Source organism: Dendrobates tinctorius, unplaced genomic scaffold (genome assembly GCF_039654945.1).
Source record: "Dendrobates tinctorius isolate UK_male_01 unplaced genomic scaffold, ASM3965494v1 ptg000074l, whole genome shotgun sequence".
NCBI lineage: Eukaryota > Metazoa > Chordata > Amphibia > Anura > Dendrobatidae > Dendrobates > Dendrobates tinctorius.
In genome coordinates, this window is record NW_027361742.1 from 6,473,946 (window position 1) to 6,494,856 (window position 20,911).

The 20,911-nt window shown below is 44.5% G+C and overlaps 1 protein-coding gene across 2 annotated transcripts in view; it reads left to right on the forward strand.

The window, feature by feature from the left end:
- KCNT2 (potassium sodium-activated channel subfamily T member 2) overlaps positions 1-20,911 on the forward strand; it is a 1,782,840-nt gene that overhangs the window by 1,745,986 nt on the left and 15,943 nt on the right. For both annotated transcript variants that reach the window (XM_073582885.1, XM_073582886.1), the window contains one exon: positions 4,116-4,200. In XM_073582885.1, the coding sequence (XP_073438986.1) occupies positions 4,116-4,200 (85 nt within the window). The remainder of the gene's footprint in view (positions 1-4,115; positions 4,201-20,911) is intronic.

A 20,911-nucleotide genomic window follows, 5' to 3' on the forward strand; every position in this document is an offset into this window, starting at 1 on the left:
TGAGAAGACATAATATTGATCTCGAATGAAACCTTGTAATGTTTAATATCCTCTGCAGAGAAAATAAAGGGTGTTTTACAGAATAAGCAAGAGCTACTCGATTGTTGGTAACTTCTACCTGTTGCCCCATTTGTCGTCTCCCTCATTTTAATGAAACCTCAGCTGTGTGCACTTTAAATGAAGAAGGCATGAGAGTATTGCAGTGGAGCCAGGGTCGGACTGAGGCACCGGGATAACAGAACATCCTCCGGTGGGCCCCACCTCCAGCTCCTGCCTCCTTCATTAGTCCCTGCCCTGCATGTCAATAGTGTGTCCCGATTTTAACCTACCCCTACCCGCTTTCCAGCCCAGGAGTCTATTTTTCCCGCACTGCACTAAGATAAACCACATGCACCCTCATGAACCCCATCCTCACCCTCCCAGAGAGACACACCACAGCCCCTCACAGCCTGCAATGATGTCACTAGGCTGCTCTCTTCTATACACACAGGACCTGTGATGAGATCACAGGAGGGGAGGAGTCAGGGGTCACATGATCAGGGGCCTCGATGTATGCAGGACTCTGCTGTGCTGGTTGTCATGATGCTGGATGAGGGGAAGTTTATGTGTGGGGTCAGGAGGGGTTTACAGAGTGGATGTAGCAGAGCCGTGTGTGTGCGAGATGTACGGAATGGAGCCATGTGTGTGTACGGTGTCTACAGAGCAGAGCCGCGTGTGTACGAGGTGTGCGAAGTGGAGCAGTGGGAAAGCAGAGCCGTGTGTATTCGAGGTGTACAGAGTGGAGCCGCGTGTGTATGAGGTGTACAGAGCAAAGCTGTGTGTGCATGGGGTATGTGGAGAGGAGCCATGTGTGTACTTGGTGTATGGAGCAGAGCCATGTGTGTACGAGGTGTACGGAGAGGAGCCATGTGTATGAGGTGTACGGAGCGGAGCCATGTGTGCACAAGGTGTACGGAATGGAACCTTGTGTTTATGAAGTGTACGGAACCGTGTGTGTACAGGATGTACAGAGCAAAACCGCGTGTGAATTGGGTGTACAAAACGAAGCCCTGTGTGTATGAAGTGTACGGAGCTGAGCTGTGTGTGTACGGAACGGAGCAGAGCCATGTGTGTGCGAGGTTTACGAGTGGAGCCAAGTGTGTACTGAGTGGAGCCGTGTGTGTGCGAGGTGTACGGAGCAGAGCCGTGTGTGTACAAGGCATACAAAGTGGAACCGTGTGTGTGTGAGGTGTGCAGAGTTGTGCGTGTACAAGGTGTATGGTGGGGAGCAGTCATACCTCCCAACTGTCCCGGATCCAGCTGGACAGTCTCGATTTTGAGAGTCTGCCTCGCTGTCCTGTCCGGGAGCTTACTTTTCCCACGGACACAGGAGTTCACGGTGGAGCTCCAAGGAGCACTTTAAAACTCGATCGGAAGTGACGTGCTGGAAACTGACCGGAAATTAGTTAATTTCGGGAGGAGATTGTGACAGAACCATAGAGGCACTTCAGGGAATGCTTTAGATCCATCACCATGTCCTCCTCTGACAGCATGGACAGCGGGATCGCCTTGGAATCGGGGATGCCGGCCATTTGAGCAGATCATGATACGGCCTTCATTGGGAGGCTCAGGTGGGCACTACAATGGGAGCTGGGCTGCTATAGCATCTTTATAGAATCTTTTGCTCTCTCTCTGTCTCTTTCCCTCTCTCTGTTCTTCCTTTCCCTCTCTAATCTTTCTATCTGTTTCTTTCTTTCTCTGTTTCTTTTTTTCTCTTTGTTTCTTTCTCTCTCTCTGTTCGTTCTTTCTTTCCCTCTCTAATCTTTCATTCTTTCTCTCTCTGTTCTTTCTTTCCCTCTCTAATCTTTCTTTCTCGCTCTGTTTTTCTTTCTATGTTCTTTCTTTCTCTGTTTCTTTCTCCTTTCTTTCCTTCTCTAATCTTTCTTTTTTTCTCTTTTTCTCTATCTCCCTCTGTTCTTTCTTTCTTTCTGTTCTTTCTATCTTTCTTTCTCTCTCTGCTCTTTCTTTCTCTCTCTGTTCTTTCTTTCTCTCTTTCTTTCTCTCTGTTCTCTTTCTTTCCCCTCTTTCTTTTTCTTTCTTTCTTTCTTTCTCTGTTATTTCTTTCCTCTCTCTCTGATCTTTCTTTCCCCTCTTTCTTTCTCTCGCTCTGTCCTTTCTTTCTTTCTCTCTGTTCTTTTTTTCTCTCTTCGTTCTTTCCTTCTTTCTCTCTCTCTTTCTTTCCCCTCTTTCTTTCTCTGTTTCCTTCTTTCTCTCTCTGTTCTTGCTTTCTTTCCCTTCTTTCTTTCTTTCTTTCTTACTCTCTCTGTTCTTTCATACTCTCTCTCTATCTGTTCTTTCTTTCCGCTCTTTCTCTCTCTTTATTCTTTTTTTATCCCCTCTTTCTCTCTCTGTTCTTTCTTTCTTCCTCTCTCTGTTCTTTCTTTCTTTCTCTCTCTCTGTTCTTTCTTTCTTGCTTTCTTTCCCCTCTTTCTTTCTCCCTCTCTGTTTTTTTTTGCTTCTTTCTTTCTCTCTCTCTGTTTTTTTCCTTTCTTTCCCCTCTTTCTTTCTATCTCTGTCCTTTCTTTCTCTCTCTGTTCTTTCTTTCTCTCTTTTCTTACTTTCTTTCCCCTCTTTCTTTCTCTCTCTATGTTATTTCCTTGTTTCTTTCTTTCTCTATCTTGGTTCTTTCTTCCACTCTTTCTTTCTCTCTCTGTTCTTTCATTCTCCCTCTCTAGATGTTCTTTCTTTCTTTCTTTCTTTCTTTCTTTCCCCTCTTTCTCTCTCTGTTCTTTTTTGTCCCCTCTTTCTTTCTCTCTCTCTGTTCTTTCTTTCTTTCTTTCTCTGTCTGTACTTTCTTTCTCTCTCTGTTCTTTCTTTCCCCTCTTTCTCTCTCTAATCTTTCTTTCCCCTCTTTCTTTCTCTCTCTGTTCTTTCTTTCTCTCTCTGTTCTTTCTTTCTCTCTCTGTTCTTACTTTCTTTCTCTCTGTTCTTTCTTTCTCTCTTTTCTTTCCTTCTTTCTCTCTCTTTTTTCTTCTTTCTCTCTCTGTTCTTTCTTTCCCCTTTTTCTTTCCCTCTCTGTTCTTTCATTCTCTCTCTCTATCTGCTCTTTCTTTCCCCTATTTTTCTCTCTCTTTGTTCTTTTTTGTCCCCACATGTGCGCAAAGTGATGATACAAACATTGTAGGTCTTTTGCTTTTAATGTTGTTTATTTACCATCTACAGTATTTCACAAGGATGTGTTGCAATACCACTAAATATGAGTAGGCTGTAAGGTAGGCCTAATAGATTGCGGAATAAGGACTTGAGCATTTTTCAGACACAGATGTGAAAAACTATTTTTTTTCCTATTGTCACATCTCCACCAGGACCTCCTGTTGCAACATCTACTTCTATCACCATTGCTGCCATATTCTTTCTCTGGGAGCGATGGTGAGAGAAGACACATCATAACCAGAAGCTAATATTAGGGTGGCTATGGTGTGCAGAGCCATTCAGTCTGACAGGATGGGTGTGTGCTATCAAGATGGATTTATCATCTCCGTTCTCAAACCAATTGGAAAGCACCACACATTACGTAAGCTTCCAGCTTACTGCTTGAAGCTTCCAGATGTAGTCTTGTGTTCCTCTGGTTTAGTCCTGTATGTTCAGCTCCTGTGTACTGTATTTTCCTCTTTTGACTTTGTCTTGTTTTACTGACTATTCTCGTATCTTCTGATTTTGTACTTTTCCTGCCCTCCTAGTGCTGACACGGCTACCTGACCACTCCTGCCAGGCTGCACCATAGTGCAGCAGCTTATCCTGTAGCCCCAGCCCAAGGGCCCCAATTTAAATCCAGATCCCTGTAAAGTGGTTAAAGGTTGAAGGCCGGTGACCACTGACAGAGCCTCATTACACCTGTAATAAATTAGATCTAAGTATTTTCAATATTCTTAATTATGTAGCAAAGATTACACTTTTATTCATTAATTCATTTTGCTTCCCAAAATAAATGTCCAAAATCCTCCATTTCCTCATGTGACTTTTATCATAATTTTTACCATTTATCTTTGTTTCTTAAAACTACTGATTCTCCATGGTACACAGTGAAATCACACAGTGTTTCTGGGAATAATCTTGCCTTTTACTTTCTTCTCTAGATGAAATGAATGATCATCAGAACACCCTGTCCTACATCCTCATCAATCCTTCCCCGGACACCAGACTGGAACTGAATGATGTTGTGTAAGTCAAGAGAAGAGCGCAGAGCTCTCAGCCACTATATTTTCCTTTATTCATGCAACACTTCACTCAGGAGCGGTTAGGTGTATAATACTGTCCACATTCAGGATTTGTAAGGAACCGGCCTTACATCCGGAGCAAGTTAATTCTCACATCCTCCAGTCTTGTAGTAATCATTGCTTGTCACTAGACATAAGCTCAATATCAAAGGAAACACGCATTTTATTGCATGAGCACTGGAGAGGAAAGAGGCCATCAAATCATTAAGAGAGATAGTACATAGAGCAAGAAGGATGCAAGTTAAAAATGGCAATATGTGCAGACTTCTTGGCTTCAGAATAGTCCTTTGTACATGTATAACTTACTGTCTATATATAGTCTGTCTATCTATCTCATATCCTATTTATCTATCTATCTATCTATCTCTCATATCTATCTATATCTAGATATATGTAGACCGTGTACCGGTCTCTCCCAGAATGCAGCGGGCCGAGGACAAAGAACATGACCAGGCAATTTGTTGAGGAACTAGTTTTTACTAACAACAAAAACGGTTTTACCTTGAAAATGCAAGAAAGAAACACAGTTAACTATCATACACACCTAGCCCAGATCATGCGCTGCACAACTGATTGAACATACTGTGCCTATCGGGTACACTGTAATTTGTCTGACCTTTGGCTCTGCCTAATGGGGCAACTGGGATTTACCCTCAGCAGGGGTGTGATTAGATGAGTGCAGGAGGCGGCCCCTGCAGAGGTGCAGCGCTGAGATTCACAAACTTAACAATACTCTAAAGTTACAATTCTGTTATGCTATCTCTACACAAGCTCATCCACTGAGGGGAGTATTTAGCTAAAGTTCACACAGCCATCTTAGCAAACAATGTCTCTAACTGAGAATTTAGGTTTGGCGTCAAACTCTCTGTAAAGTTTGTGTACATGCACCCACCGGGATCCCTGTGGTGGGGCCTGAACTTAGGACTTAGCGGCCGTTAACTAAACACAGAAGTGGCTGTCTAATCATCTGAACAGCCGTTTAGCTGGGAGACCATGGAGTGGATCCAGGGCTTGTCACCTGGAGCACAGTTTTCGCCTGACAGGCTAGCAGAAGGCCATTCACATCACAGCCGATGCTTTTGGTGGAATCTAAAGGCCCCCTTACACATAACGATGGTCCCACCGATCCCACCAATGATCAGACATGATGGGATTGCTGGGACATCGTAAGGCTGATCGCTGGGGAGGGACAGCCCCTCCAGCGATCAGGACCAGCGGCGCTGGACGCTGGTTTCTAATGTAAACATCGTGTATCCAGGAGCCACGGCTCCTGCATACTCGCTGTTTACCTTGGAAACCGGCGTACACGCTGGTTTCCAAGGTAAACATCGGGTATCTAAGAGCTGCCCGACTCCTGGATACCCGATGTTTACATTAGAAACCAGCATCCAGCGTCACTGGTCTCTCGCTGCCACACGATGCGTGCTGGCCAGCGGGAGACCAGTGATCGAAAAATGGCCCAGGCCGATCGAGCACGATCAGCGATAACTGGCAGGGGGGCCGGTCACTGATCCCCGTCACACACAGCGATCTCGCTGGCGAGATCGCAGTGGCGTCACAAAATCAGCGATCTCGCTAGCAAGATCGCTGTGTGTGACGGGGCATTAACTTTGCATCCCCAACCATAGTCATCTCCCCAGGGTGATTCATCTTCTCTGACAGGAATTACAGGAACAGTTGCACCTTTCCTAAGTAATCTGACCGGCTCCTAGCACACTGCACACACCGTTTTTCTTAACTCTCCTGTATTCCTGTCATATCTGTGTCTTACAAACTGCATTCCAAGATGGCTGCCAGCAACTCTCAGTCATTCTTCATTTTTCAAACTGTCCCTGGGGGCGGCTCAAACTGGTAATTTCCCTGTGTGCCAACTGACATACAGGTGACAGTCATATGAATCTGCAAACTGCTGCCATCTAGTGGCTAAAACAACACTAACATCTTTTATGTTTACACAGGTAATCATATCTATTAAAATAATTTTACAAGGGGTGTAGAGTGGGAATCTTCAACCACCCCCTCATCTATCTATCTATCTATCTATCTATCTATCTATCTATCTATCTATCTATCTATCTATCTATCTATCTATCTATTTATCTATCTGTCTATCCATTATCTGTCTGTTTGTCTGTCTATCTACAGTGGGGGGAAAAAGTATTTAGTCAGCCACCAATCGTGCAAGTTCTCCCACTTAAAAAGTCGAGAGAGGTCTGTAATTGACATCATAGGAAGACCACAGCAATGAGAGTCAAAATGAGAAAACAAATCCATAAAATCACCTTGTCTGATTTGGTAAGATTTATTTTGCAAATTATGATGGAAAATAAGTATTTGGTCATTAACAAAAGTTCATCTCAATATTTTGTTATATATCCTTTGTTGGCAATGACAGAGGTCAAACGTTTTCTGTATGTCTTCACAAGGTTGGCACACACTGTTGTTGGTATGTTGGCCCATTCCTCCATGCAGATCTCCTCTAGAGCAGTGGTTTTGGGCCTTTCGCTGGGCAACACAGACTTTCAAATCCCTTCAAAGGTTTTCTATGGGGATGAGATCTAGAGACTGGCTAGGCCACTCCAGGACCTTCATATGCTTCTTCGTTGCCTTGTGGTGTGCTTGGGATCATTATCATGCTGGAAGACCCATCCATCCGCATTTCATCTTCAATGCCCTTGCTGATTGATGGAGGTTTGAACTCAAAATCTCATGATACATGGCCCCGTTCATTCTTTCACATATATGGATCAGTCGTCCTGGTCCCTTTGCAGAGAAACAGCCCCAAAGCATGATGTTGCCACCTCCATGCTTCACAGTAGGTATGGTGTTCTTTGGATGCAACTCAGCATTCTGTCTCCTGCAAACACGACGAGTTTTGTTTCCACCAAACAGTTCTACTTTGGTTTCATCAGACCATATGACATTCTCCAAATGCTCTCTAGCAAACTTCAGAAGGGCCCGGAAATGTACTGGCTTAAGCAAGGGGACACATCTGGCACTGCAGTTTTTGAGTCCCTGGAGGCGTAGTGTGTTACTGATGGTAGCCTTTGTTACGGTGGTACCAGCTCTATGTATTTCATTTACTAGGTCCCCCCGTGTGGTTCTGGGATTTTTGCTCACTGTTCTTGTGATCATTTTGACCCCATGGGGAGAGGTCTTGCGTGGAGCCCCAGATCGAGGGATATTGTCATTTGGTCTTGTATGTCTTTCATTTTCTTATTGCTCCCACAGTTGATTTCATCACACCGAGCTGCTTGCCTATTGCAGTTTCAGTCTTCCCAGCCTGGTGCAGGGTTACAATTTTGTTTCTGGTGTCCTTCGACAGCTCTTTGGTCTTTACCATAGTGGAGTTTGGAGTGTGCCTGTTTGAGGTTGTGGACAGGTGTCTTTCAAACTGCCATTACTACAGGTAATGAGTGGACGAAAGAGAGCAACTCTGAAACGCGCGTCGGGGTGTGTTATAGTGGCACCCTAGTTTACTGCTGGCTCACCAGGTAATCAATATTAATTTTTATTGTGTTATGTTTCATTCCATCACTTATGGTTATTCACTGCTATTGATTAGCAATATTTTATATATTTTTTATGTTTAGTTTGTCACAAGTGATTTTTTGCACAATTGCACTTTATCATCGTGATTTGTCTATTTTATGGTAATAAGTTTACCTATGGATTATTGAGTCAGTTTTTCATGGTAATTGTGAAAGCTTTAATATATAGCTAATTATTTATGTTACCATGTATATATATTTTGGGTGCCTTTCTAATTTATTATTTAATTTTGCACTTATTGTTGTGCCATTGTTTTAATAAAGGCTATCTTTTATTATGTATCTTTTTGGTTCTTTTTCATTCATATATCTAGATGTTTATATTCTTCCAAATAATTGTTTTATATTATTTTTCGTGATAAGTTTTTTATAGAGGTATTTTTTATTTTATTATTTTTTATTTATTATTATTTATTATTTATTTATTAATTATTTATTTATTTATTATTATTTATTATCTTCCACCATACTCTGAGTACACATTGGTAATTATACCGGATGGTCTGCCATCCATTTATTCCAGAGGGATTTTTTTGTATTTTTATTGTATATTAAATTATCTAATTTTGTGGTAATAATTGATATTATTCCCTGCTGGTTAACTTCTAGGTAATGAGTGGAGGACAGAGGAGCCTCTTAACCCCTTTCCTACACTGAATGTAATATTCCGTCCATGTGACCTGGGACCTAAGTCCCATGGACGGAATATTATGTCATGCCCTTTAATGCGACATCGCAACTTAAGTCGCGGTGATTGCATTAAAATGCCGACGCCATCTTACCTCAGGATAGATGGCCTGGGCATCCCAGGCAGTCTCCGCCCTGGCCCACCCCTCTGTGAGCTGTGATTGGCTGTTCAATTCAGAACAGTCAATCACAGCGCTTCTCTTTGTTTCAGCCAATCAGATTGGCTGAAACAACAGGATCCTAGGCTAGGGTCGAGTACCGATGTACTCGATCCTAGGACCGGTGCCTGGCGTTGCCAGGCACCAGAGAAAATCCCCCAGATTGGCGTGATCGCCGATCTAATCAATCGCGCCAATCGCAGCGCACAGCGGCGCAATATCGCCGCTGTGCCCTGCCGGTACCGGCCCGGATCGGTGCTGTAATAGCACCAATCCTAGGCCGGAGCCTAGGACAGGCCCAGTAGGGCCTGCAGGAAGTGGTTGGCGCGATCGATTAGATCGGCAATCATTCCAGCCACAGAGTACAGCTGCGGTCACGCTGTGACCGCTCTGTGCCCTGCTGATGACCTGGCCATGACCTGCCTAGGAATCGGAGCTGTGAGCTCTGATCCTAGGCAGTTACCATGGTCACTGTTAGGGCTGGCAGAATGCACCAAATTATAAAATAATAGTAGGTGCGTTCGCAGCCCGGGGTCCACCATGCAGAGGTGGTACACTGCTGCTAAGTAATGGCGGAAGAATTAAGTGGTGAGAAACCAGTCGCACGTGGGTTACATCACCCAATGTGAACAGGGGCGAACTCTGTTAATGCACAGAGCCGCACAACCACTGAACGTAAATGCCGGAGCCTGTTAAGCTCACAGAGCCCAGCCAAAAGAGCGCACAGTGTACGGCCACAAAACTCTACACCAAGGACACGGGGTTAGAGTCCTTCTAGGCCCACTGAACGTGCGTCGTCGCTGCCACGAACGCCGCTATAGACGCTGGCTATGGAGCACCTGCACTAAGGCGTGCCGAGTCCTTGGTGAGGACTGATGCCTGACTCAACCTCTGTCCTACCTACGCCTAAGCCTGGGCGCTAGCAGGCTAGGCTGCACAACACATGCGTACCAAAGGTAGGGGTTTCTTAATGAGTCATTCACCAGAGACATTCATGCGTGCATACATCACTCACTCCACATAGTCTGTAAATACAGTCTTATCCTAGCACATGGCCGAGCGGCCATGCAAACCTTTTATAGCCGCGAGCGTCCACGACCTTCCTGGCTTCTCGGGTGGGCCAATCTGAACAGGAGCAGGACCTGAGCACGTGACCTTCAATCTCCAATGGGAGATCACTCCACGGGCATGCTCAGTGGCCCGACATGGGGACTTTGTCCCTGGAAAATCTCGCTGCAGAGCAGCATGTATTGTCATATCTGGGCCAGAGGTGGCAGCAGCAAGCAAACCCACGGAGCTGGTCTGGGCAGAGCGCCTGGACCGATGAGTTTGCTGAGCAACCTCCTCTGTGGCTGGAGAGGAATGGGAGACCGCTGGAAGTAAGGCTCGGGATTCTTGCTGTGCAGCGACTGAAATCTGCCGCCTAACAGTCACCAGGCAGAGCAGGGATTGGTGGGATCGATGTAATCATTCGATCCCACCAATGACAGGTCACAGCAGTGCTGTGACTGCTCTTTGACCTGCCCCTGACCTGCGTCTGACCTGTCTGAAGGGGTTCTCACTCTAGCTGAGGATTCCTCCAGTGAGGTCGGACGCAGCAAGAGCTCCTGTGCTGGGTATTGTGGTGCGACAGCTTGTAGCATCACAATCCCTGCCGAAGAAAGAACACTACAACTGTAAGTGTTAATTGATCCCCTGCCCAATCTATCTTCACCCCCCAATCTATCTTCATCCCCCCTCCGCCCCCCCTTTTGCACCGCGTCCGTGCGCAGCAGCCGAGCGTTGATCGGTGACGCGGTTCACCGATCAACACTCTTGCTCGCCTTTTTTCACCTCCTCCACATCCCGCAGCCGCAAAGCTTTGATAAGTGACGCGCATCACTTATCAGAGCTTGTGCCTGCCGGTTTTCATTTTTTTCACCCCTCTTTGTGCCACCAAACTACAACCCTAACTGATCCCTGCCCAATCTCTCTTCATTCACCCCAATCCACCCATCCCCCTTCCCCCTATTTTTACCCCCTCCACTTCACTTTTGTGCCACCTTCGTACGCAGCCGCCGAGCGTTGATCGGTGACGCAGTTCACTGATCAACACTCGTGCTCACTTTTTTTCCTTAGCCCCCTTTGCGCCACCTCCGCACACACATCCAGCAGCCACAAAACTTTGATAAGTGATGCACATCACTTATCAGAGCTTGTGCCTGCTGTTTTTCATTTTTTCACACCTTTTTGTGCCACCTAACTACAACCCTAACTGTTGATCCCTGCCCGATCTCTATTCATCTACCTCAATCCCCCCAGCCCCCTCTTTTTACCTCCTTTGCGCCGTTTCCATGTGCACATTTAGCATCCGCCGAATTTTGATAAGTGACACAATTCACTTATCAAAGTTCGTGCTGGCTGTTTTCCATTTTTCTTTTTCACCTCCCCCCTTTGAGCCACCCCTGTGCACACATTCAGCAGCCACTAAATTTTGATAAGTGACGCCGTTCACTTATCATATCTAGGACCTGCTGTTTTAGACTTTTTTTCACAGGTATTTTGCTCCCCATTTCCTTTTAGCTTTTTCTTACAGGATAGTGTGCACCAATCTCTACCCCCCCACCACATACACAGTTATAAATAAAGTACACCCAAGCACCATATTTACACAAAAAAATGTCCTGCCCATCACGTTCCTCCCAACAACGCTATTCAATGGAGGAGGCATATGCTTTACTTGCCTCCGACACTGATAGCGAGGATTACGATCCGACTTTTCTTTATTTTTCGGATTATTAGCCCTCTTCCTCTTCCCCCTCCTCATCTTCCTACTCGGGTCCTGTGGAACCGCAATGCAGACGCTCCAGGACAGAAGATGAGGCAGCGCCCACCATGCCCGCAGCTGATTCAGCAGACCCTGTGTGGACCTCGCCCCCCTGAAAATTATGAGTCACTGATTCCTGATTTTATGGCAGAATCAGGAATCAAGTTTGACACCACCGGCCTCACAGAAATTGACTTTTTCAAAGTCTTTTTCTCTGAGGATTTTGTTAACCTCATGGTGGAGCAAACTAATTTGTATGCCTGGCAATTTTTGGAGCAAAACCCGCGTTCATCCTATACTAACTGGTCTCCTGTGGACACAGTTGAAATGACGCAGTTTTGGAGCCTGGTCCTCCATATGGGTATCCTGAAGAAGCCTGAAATTCGGCAATATTGGAGTGTTGATATTTTATATAACACTCCAGTGTTCTGAATGGTCACGGTCCAGACGCGTTTTCAGGCCATCCACAAGTTTCTGCATTATAACGATAATGCAGTGTCCCGCATGAGATGACCCCAACTTTGACCGTCTGTTCAAAGTTCGGCCGGTCATCGAACACTTCAACAAAAAGTTTGCTGAAGTGTACGTGCCCCAAAGGAACATCTGCATGGATGAGTCCTTGGTCCATTTTAAGGGCAGGCTCGGATTCCGTCAATACCTGCCTAGTAAGAGGGCCAGGTACGGAATCAAACTCTATAAGCTGTGTGAGAGTACCTCAGGGTACACCCACAGGTTTAGAGTGTACTAAGGAAAGGACACCAGGATTGAACCCCCTGAGTGTCCTCCTGACCTGGGAGTGAATGGGAAAATTGTGTGGGATTTGGTGCACCCACTGCTGGATAAAGGTTATCACCTCTACACTGATAACTTTTAAACCAGTGTCCCACTCTACAAATCCCTCTCTGCGCGAGGTACCACAGCTTGCGGTACTGTCCGCAAAAATCACAGAGGCCTCCCGAAGACGCTACTTGGGTAGATGCTCCAAAAAGGTGAGAGCAGGGCCCAATGTAGCGACCACCTGCTGGTGGTCAAGTACAAGGACAAGAGGGATGTCCTTCCCTTGACCACCTTACACGGTGATGGCAGCACCCTCAGCACTGTACGGGGTACCTCTGCACAGGTCAGCAAACCTGAATGTGTGCTGGGGTGCAATAAAAACATGGGGGGCATTGATCGCTCCGATCAACTCCTCCAACCGTACAATGCTTTGAGAAAGGCCAAGGTGTGGTACAAAAAGCTGGCCGTGCACATCGTCCAATTGGCAATGCTCAGCGCATTCCTGGCGTCACAATGTGCACACCACATCGATACATCGTATCTTGAGTTCCAGGAGGTAGTGGTTAAGGCCCTGATGTTTGGCACTCTGGAAGGAGCGGGCCCCAGAACTTCCGGAACTGAAGGTGCTCGTATTGTACCAGGTCAGCATTTCCCGGGGGAGGTCCCGCAAACTGGAAAAAAAGGTAAATCACAAAAAAGGTGCCGAGTGTGTTACAAAAACAGAATACGCAAGGACACCATTTATCAATGTGACACCTGCCCCGAAAAACATGGCCTGTGCATGAAGGATTGCTTCAAATTGTACCACACCTCAATGCACTACTAAATTACTTTACCGGAAACATTAGATTAGTTGGGGCACATCTAGATAAGTTCCTTGGGGGTCCAGTTCCCAAAACAATGTCACTTGAGTTTTTTTTTACTGTTTAGGCACATCAGGAGCTCTGCAAATGGAAAATGATGCCCGCAGACCATTCCATCTAAGTCTGCATTGCAAAACGTCACTCCCTTCCAATCCCAAACGTGTGCCTAAACAGTTTTCTCCCACATATGGAGACCAGCTTACTCAGGACAAATTGGACAACAACTTTTGGAGTCCAATTTCTCCTGTTACCCTTGATTGGGGACTAAACGATCATTTTTGTGGGCACAAAATAGGATTTTTTATTTTCAGTCCTGGGCAGTATAAACTTTAATGAAACACTTGGGGGTTTAAAGTTCTCACCACATATCTAGATAAGTTCCTTAGGGGTCTAGTTTCCAAAATGGGGTCACTTGTGGGGGGTTTCTACTGTTTAACCACATCAGGGGCTCTGCAAACGGAACATGATGCCTGCAGACCATTCGATCAAAGTCTGCATTCCAAGCGTCACTACTTCCCTTCTGAGCCCCGACGTGTGCCCAAACAGTAGTTTTCTCCCACATATGGGGTACCAGCGTACTCAGGATAAATCGGACAACAACTTTTGGGGTCCAATTTCCCCTGCTACCTTTGGGAGAATAAAAAATTGGGGACTAAACGATCATATTTGTGGAAAAAATATGATTTTTTTATTTTCACGCCCGGGCATTTTAAACTCCTGTGAAGCCCTAGGGGGTTCAAGGTGCTCACCACACATCTAGATAAGTTCCTTAGGGGGTCTAGTTTCCAAAATGGGGTCATTTGTGGGGGTTTCCACTGTTTGGGCACATTGGGGCCTCGTCAAACGCAACACGGCATCCAATCTCAATTCCAGCCAATTTTAGGTTGAAAAATGTCAAACGGCGCTGCTTCCCTTCCGAGTCCTGCCGTGCGCCCAAACAGTGGTCCCCCCACATATAGGGTATCATTGTACTCAGGACAAATTGGACAACAACTTTTGGTGTCCAATTTCTCCTGCTACCTTTGGGAGAATAAAAAATTGGGGACTAAACGATGATGTTTGTGGAAAAAATATGATTTTTTATTTTCACGCCTGGGCGTTATAAACTCCTGTGATGCCTTAGGGGGTTAAAGGTGCTCACCACACATCTAGATAAGTTTGTTATGGGGTTTTGTTTCCAAAATGGGGTCACTTGAGGGGGTTTCCACTGTTTGGGCACATTGGGGGCTCGTCAAGCGCAACATGGCGTCCAATCTCAATTCCAGCCAATTTTAGGTTTAAAATGTCAAACGGCACTGCTTCCCTTCCGAGCCCTGCCGTGCACCCAAACAGTGGTCCCCCCACATATGGGGTATCAGCATACTCAGGACAAATTGGACAACAACTTTTGTAGTTCAATTTCTCCTGTTACCCTTGGGAAAATTAAAAAATTGTTGCTAACAGATCATTTTTGTGACTAAAAAGTTAAATGTTAATTTTTTCCTTCCATGTTGCCTCTGCTCCTGTGAAGCGCCTGAATGGTTAATAATCTTCTTGAATGTAGTTTTGAATAGCTTGAGGGGTGACGTTTTTAGAATGGTGTTACTTTTGGGTTTTCTTCTGCCATATAGACCCCTCAAAGTGACTTCAAATGTGAGGTGGTCCCTAAAAAAATGGTTTTGTAAATTTTGTTGTAAAATGGGAAATCGCTGGTCAACTTTTAAACCTTATAGCTTCCTAACAAAAAAAAATTTTGCTTCCAAAATTGTGCTGATGTAAAGTAGACATGTGGGAAGTTATTTATTAACTATTTTGTGTCACGTAACTCTCTGGTTTAAGGGCATAAAAATTCAAAGTTTGAAAATTGCTAAATTTTCTAAATTTTCGCCATATTTCCATTTTTTCATAAATAAACGCAAGTTATATCGAAGAAATTTTATCACTAAAGTGAAGTACAATATGTCTCGAGAAAACAGTGTCAGAATCATCTAGATCCGTTGAAGCGTTGCAGAGTTATTACCTCATAAAGGGACAGTGGTCAGAATTGTAAAAATTGGCCCGGGAATTAATGTGCAAACCACCCTTGGGAGTGAAGGGGTTAAAGGAGAAGTTACAGGTCTGTGAGAGCCAGAAATCTTGCATGTTTTCAGGTGACAAAATACTTATTTTTCACCATAATTTGCAAAATAAATCTTGCCAAATTAGACAAGGTGATTGTCTGTATTTGTTTTCTCATTGTGACTCTCATAGTTGTGGTCTACCTATGATGTTAATAACAGGCCTCTCTCATCTTTCTAAGTGGGAGAACTTGCACAACTGGTGGCTGACAAAACACTTTTTTCCACACTCTATATGTCTATATATCTACCTTTACATTTTTGCCTTGTTAAACTGTGTGACAAGAACCTATGCCCAATATCAGAATACACTTTCAGAAGCAGCTTATATAGGACTAGATGGTGGCCCGATTCTAACGCATCGGGTATTCTAGGATTGTGATCAACTTTTTACTATTGATGCTGCCTGTGCAAAAGATGGAATGTAAAAAATAATAAAAAAATTAAAAAAAAGGTTATTCTCACCTTCCAACAGCCCCTGATCTCCTCTCCACGCTCCCAGCATCTTCCGGTCCCAGTAATGCTTAGCACGAAGGACCGGAGATGATGTCGCTCTCGCGAGAGCGCGATGTCATCAGCGGTCTTTCACGCAAAGCATTACTGGGACCAGAAGATGCCGGGCGCGTGGTGAGAGGAGGGAAAGATTCCGGGGGCCGTCGAAAGGTGAGTATATCACTATTTTTTAATTTTAATTCTATTTTTTACAGGTTTATAGTAAAAAGGGACAGGAGAAGAGTATCCTCTCCTCCAGGCCTTGTGTACCATCCGCACATTGAGCGCCGCGCAAGTCATCTCCCAACTGCGTCACCGCTGACCTCCGTGCGGCAGGAGATGACCCGCGGCAACTGTTGGGAGATCAGCGGCATGCACTGCAGATCTCCCGAGAGTAGCGGTGGCATGCATCGTTCGAATGCTGCGCCAGTTTGAGGCCGGACAGTGCCTGTCACTGATTGGTCATGCCTAGCCGGCCGTGACCAACCAGCGACATGGGATCTCCCTTACATACAGACAGACAGACGGAATAAGACGATTATATAGTAGATACTGATCACAAACCTGTCTTGCAATTTTTATCATTTTTTCTATGCTCAAGTTCTTTGATCTAATACCAGCTGTGAAGGTTTGTCATCCTCCCTCTCTTGTTCACTAATAAAATATAAAGAAGGAGACTGAGGAGGAGAAAGGTGTTGTACAGGAACACAAAGTAGGTTGGTGATATACACCAGTCAGCTGTAACATTAACCCCTTCCTGACATCCGACATACTATCCCGTACATGGGACCCGGGCCCCTATGCCCATGGACGGGATAGTACGTCTACCGCGATCAGCGGCACCCATGTGGTGAGCGCCGCTGATCGCGGCCGGGTGTTAGCTGATTATCACGGCTGACACCCGGCACAATGTGTCAGGGGCGGTCACGGACCGCCCCCGACACATTAACCCCTTGCACACCGCGATCAAACACGATCGCGGTGTACCGGGGGTTAAAGGGAAGCATCGGCAGGGAGGGGGCTCCCTCCGTGCTTCCCTGAGCCCCCACGGCAGCGCAATGTGCAGCGCTGCTGCGGGGGGCTCCTTTCCTGCAGGCCCCCGAATCCAAGATGGCGACGGGGGCCTTCGGGGGCCTGCAGGAAGCTGGCTTCCTCAGTGCCTGCAAAGCGCAGGCATGAGGAAGCCTTCTGCACTGACAGATCAGAGATCTGTCACAGGACAGTGATGTCCCACCTAGGACTATTTAATAAAGTTAAAAAAAATAAAAAAAGTGTTAAAATAAATTTAAAAAAATCGCCAAATAAATTAGAAAAAAAAAAAAAAATTCCCCCAAATAAATCCTTTTTTTGGAAATAAAAAACAAAAAACAATAAAAGTACACATATTAGGTATTGCCGCGTCCGTAACGACCTTCCCTATAAAACTATCCCATTAGTTAACCCCTTTAGCGAACCCCTAAAAAAATAAAAATAAAAAACGAAGCAAAAAATAATGATTTATTATCATACCGCCAAACAAAAAGTGTAATAACGTGCGATCAAAAAGACGCATATAAATATCCATGGTACCGCTGAAAACGTCATCTTGTCCTGCAAAAAACGAGCCATGACACAGCATCATCAGCGAAAAAATAAAAAATGTTATAGCTCGCAGAATAAAGCGGTGCAAATTATTTTTTATATAAAATAGTTTTCATTGCATAAAACCGACAAAACATAAAAAAACGACCTAAATGAGGTATCGCTGTAACTGTACTGACCCGAAGAATAAAAGTACTTTATCAATTTTACCGCACGCGGAACGGTGTAAACGCACCCCCCCAAAAGAAATTCATGAAACGCTGGCTTTTGTTCATTCTGCGTCCCAAAAATCGGAATAAAAAGCGATCAAAAAATGTCACATGCCCAAAAATGGTACCAATAAAAACGACAACTCGTCCCGCAAAAAATAAGACCTCACATGACTCGGTGGGTCAAAATACGGAAAAATTATAGCTCTCAATATGTGGTGATGCAAAAACTATTTTTACAATAAAAAGCGTCTTTTAGCGTGCGACAGCTGCCAAATATAAAAACCGCCATAAATAGTAAATCAAACCCCCCGTTATCACCCCCTTAGTTAGGGAAAAATAATAAAATAAAAAAAATGTATTTATTTCCATTTTTCCATTAGGGTTAGGGTTAGGGTTAGGGTAGGGTTAGGGTTAGGGTTAGGGCTAGGGTTAGGGCTGAGATTAGGGTTAGGGGTGTGCTGGGGTTCGGGTTGGAGTTAGAATTGGGGGTTTCCACTGTTTGGGCACATCAGGGGCTCTCCAAATGCAACATGGCGTCTGATCTCAATTCCAGCCAATTCTGAGTCAAATGGTGCTCCTTCCCTTCCAAGCTCTGCCATGCGCCCAAACAGTGTTTTACCCCCCACATGTAGGGTATCAGCCTACTCAGGTCAAATTGAAAAACAATTTTTGGGGTCCAATTTCTCCTGTTACCCTTAGGAAAATAAAAAATTGGGGGCAAAAATATCATTTTTGTGGAAAAAAATGATTTTTTTATTTTCACGTCCAAGCGTTATAAACTTCTGTGAAGCACTTGGGGGTTCAAAGTGCTCACCACACATCTAGATAAGTTCTGTGGGGGGTCTAGTGTCCAAAATGGGTCACTTGTGGGGAGTTTCAATAGTTTAGGTACATCAGGAGCTCTCCAAACGCACATGACACCCGCAGCCCATTCCATCAAAGTCTGCATTCCAAAACGTCACTGCTTCCCTTCCAAGCCCCGACGTGTGTCCATACAGTAGTTTTCTCCCACATATGGGGTGTCAGCGTACTCATGACAAATTGGACAACAACGTTTGGGGTCCAATTTCTCCTGTTACCCTTGGGAAAATGAAAAAATTGGGGACTAATTGATCATGTTTGTGGAAAAAATACGATTTTTTTATTTTCATGCCCGGGCATTATAAACTTCTGTGAAGCCCTTGGGGGTTCAAAGTGTTCACCACACATCTAGATAAGTTCCTTAGGGGGTCTCGTTTCCAAAATGGGGTCATTTATGGGGGGTTTCCACTGTTTAGGTACATTAGGGCTCTCCAAAGGCAACATGACACCCGCAGACCATTCCATCAAAGTCTGCATTCCAAAACGTCACTACTTCCCTTCCGAGCCCCGACGTGTGTCCATACAGTAGTTTTCTCCCACATATGGGGTGTCAGCGTACTCAGGACAAATTGGACAACAACTTTTAGCGTTCAATTTCTCCTGTTACCCTTGGGAAAATAAAAAAATTGGGGACTAATTGATCATGTTTGTGGAAAAAATACGATTTTTTTATTTTCATGCCCGGGCATTATAAACTTCTGTGAAGCCCTTGGGGGTTCAAAGTGCTCACCACACATCTAGATAAGATCCTTAGGGGGTCTCGTTTCCAAAATGGGGTCATTTATGGGGGTTTCCACTGTTTATGTACATTAGGGGCTCTCCAAAGGCAACATGACACCCGCAGACCATTCCATCAAAGTCTGCATTCCAAAATGTCACTACTTCCCTTCCGAGACCCGTCGTGTGCCCATACAGTAGTTTTCTCCCACATATGGGGTATCAGCATACCCAGGACAAATTGGACAACAACTTTTGGGGTCCAATTTCTCCTGGTACCCTTGGGAAAATAAAAAAATGGTGACTAAAAGATCATGTTTGTGGAAAAAATACGAATTTTTTATTTTCACGCCCGGGCGTTATAAACTTCTGTGAAGCACTGGGGGGTTCAAAGTGCTCACCACACATCTAGATAAGTTCCTTGGGGGGTCTAGTTTACAAAATGGTGTCATTTGTGGGGGTTTCCACTATTTAGGTACATCAGGGGTTTTCCAATCACGACATGGTGTCCGATCTCAATTCCAGCCAAAAACGTCAAATGGCGCTGCTTCCCTTCCGAGCTCTGCCATGCGCCCAAATAGTGGTTTACCCCCACATGTGGGGTATCAGCGTACTCAGGACAAATTGCACAATAACTTTTATGGTCCTGTTACCCTTTGAAAAATAAGAATTGAGGGTGAAAAGATCATTTTTGTGGAAAAAATATTATTTTTTAATTGTACGGCTGTATGTTATAAACTTCTGTGAAGCCCTTGGGGGTTCAAAGTTCTCACCACACATCTAGATAAGTTCCTTAGGGGGTCTAGTTTCCAAAATGGGGTCATTTGTGGGGGTTTCCACTGTTTTGGTACATCAGGGGTTTTCCAATCGCGACATGATGTCCGATCTCAATTCCAGCCAAAAACTTCAAATGGCGCTGCTTCCCTTCCGAGCTCTGCCATGCGCCCAAATAGTGGTTTACCACCACATGTGGAGTATCAGTGTACTCAGGACAAATTGCACAATAACTTTTATGGTCCTGTTACCCTTGGGAAAATAACAATTGGGGTGAAAAGATCATTTTTGTGGAAAAAATATGATTTTTTAATTGTACCGCTGTATGTTATAAACTTCTGTAAAGCCCTTGTGGGTTCAAAGTTCTCACCACATATCTAGATAAGTTCCTTGGGGGGTCTAGGTTCCAAAATGGGGTCACTTGTAAGGCGTTTCCACTGTTTAGGTACATCAGGGACTCTCCAAACGTGACATGGCGTCCGATCTGAATTCCAGCCAATTTTGCATTGAAAAAGTCAAACGGCGCTCCTTCCATTCTGAGCTCTGCCATGTGCCGAAACAGTCGTTCCCCCCCACATATCAGGTATCAGCGTACTCAGGACAAATTGCACAATAACTTTTGCAGTCCAATTTCTCCTGTTACCCTTGGTAAAATAAAAAAAATTGAACCTGAAGTATTTTTTTGTGAAAAAAAGTTAGATGTTCATTTTTTTTTAAATATTCAAAAAAATTCCTGTGACGCACCTAAAGGGTTAATAAACTTCTTGAATGTGGTTTTGAGCACCTTAAGGGGTGCAGTTTTTAGAATGGTGTCACTTTTGGGTATTTTCTATCATATAGACCCCTCAAAGTGGCTTCAAATGTGATGTGGTCCTAAAAATAAAATGGTGTTGTAAAAATGAGAAATCGCTGGTCAACTTTTAACCCTTATAACTTCCTAACAAAAAAAAATTTTGGTTCCAAAATTGTGCTGATGTAAAGTAAACATGTGGGAAATGTTAGTTATCAAGTTTTTTGTGTGCCGTATCTCTGTGATTTAAGGGCATAAAAATTCAAAGTTGGAAAATTGCAAAATGTTCA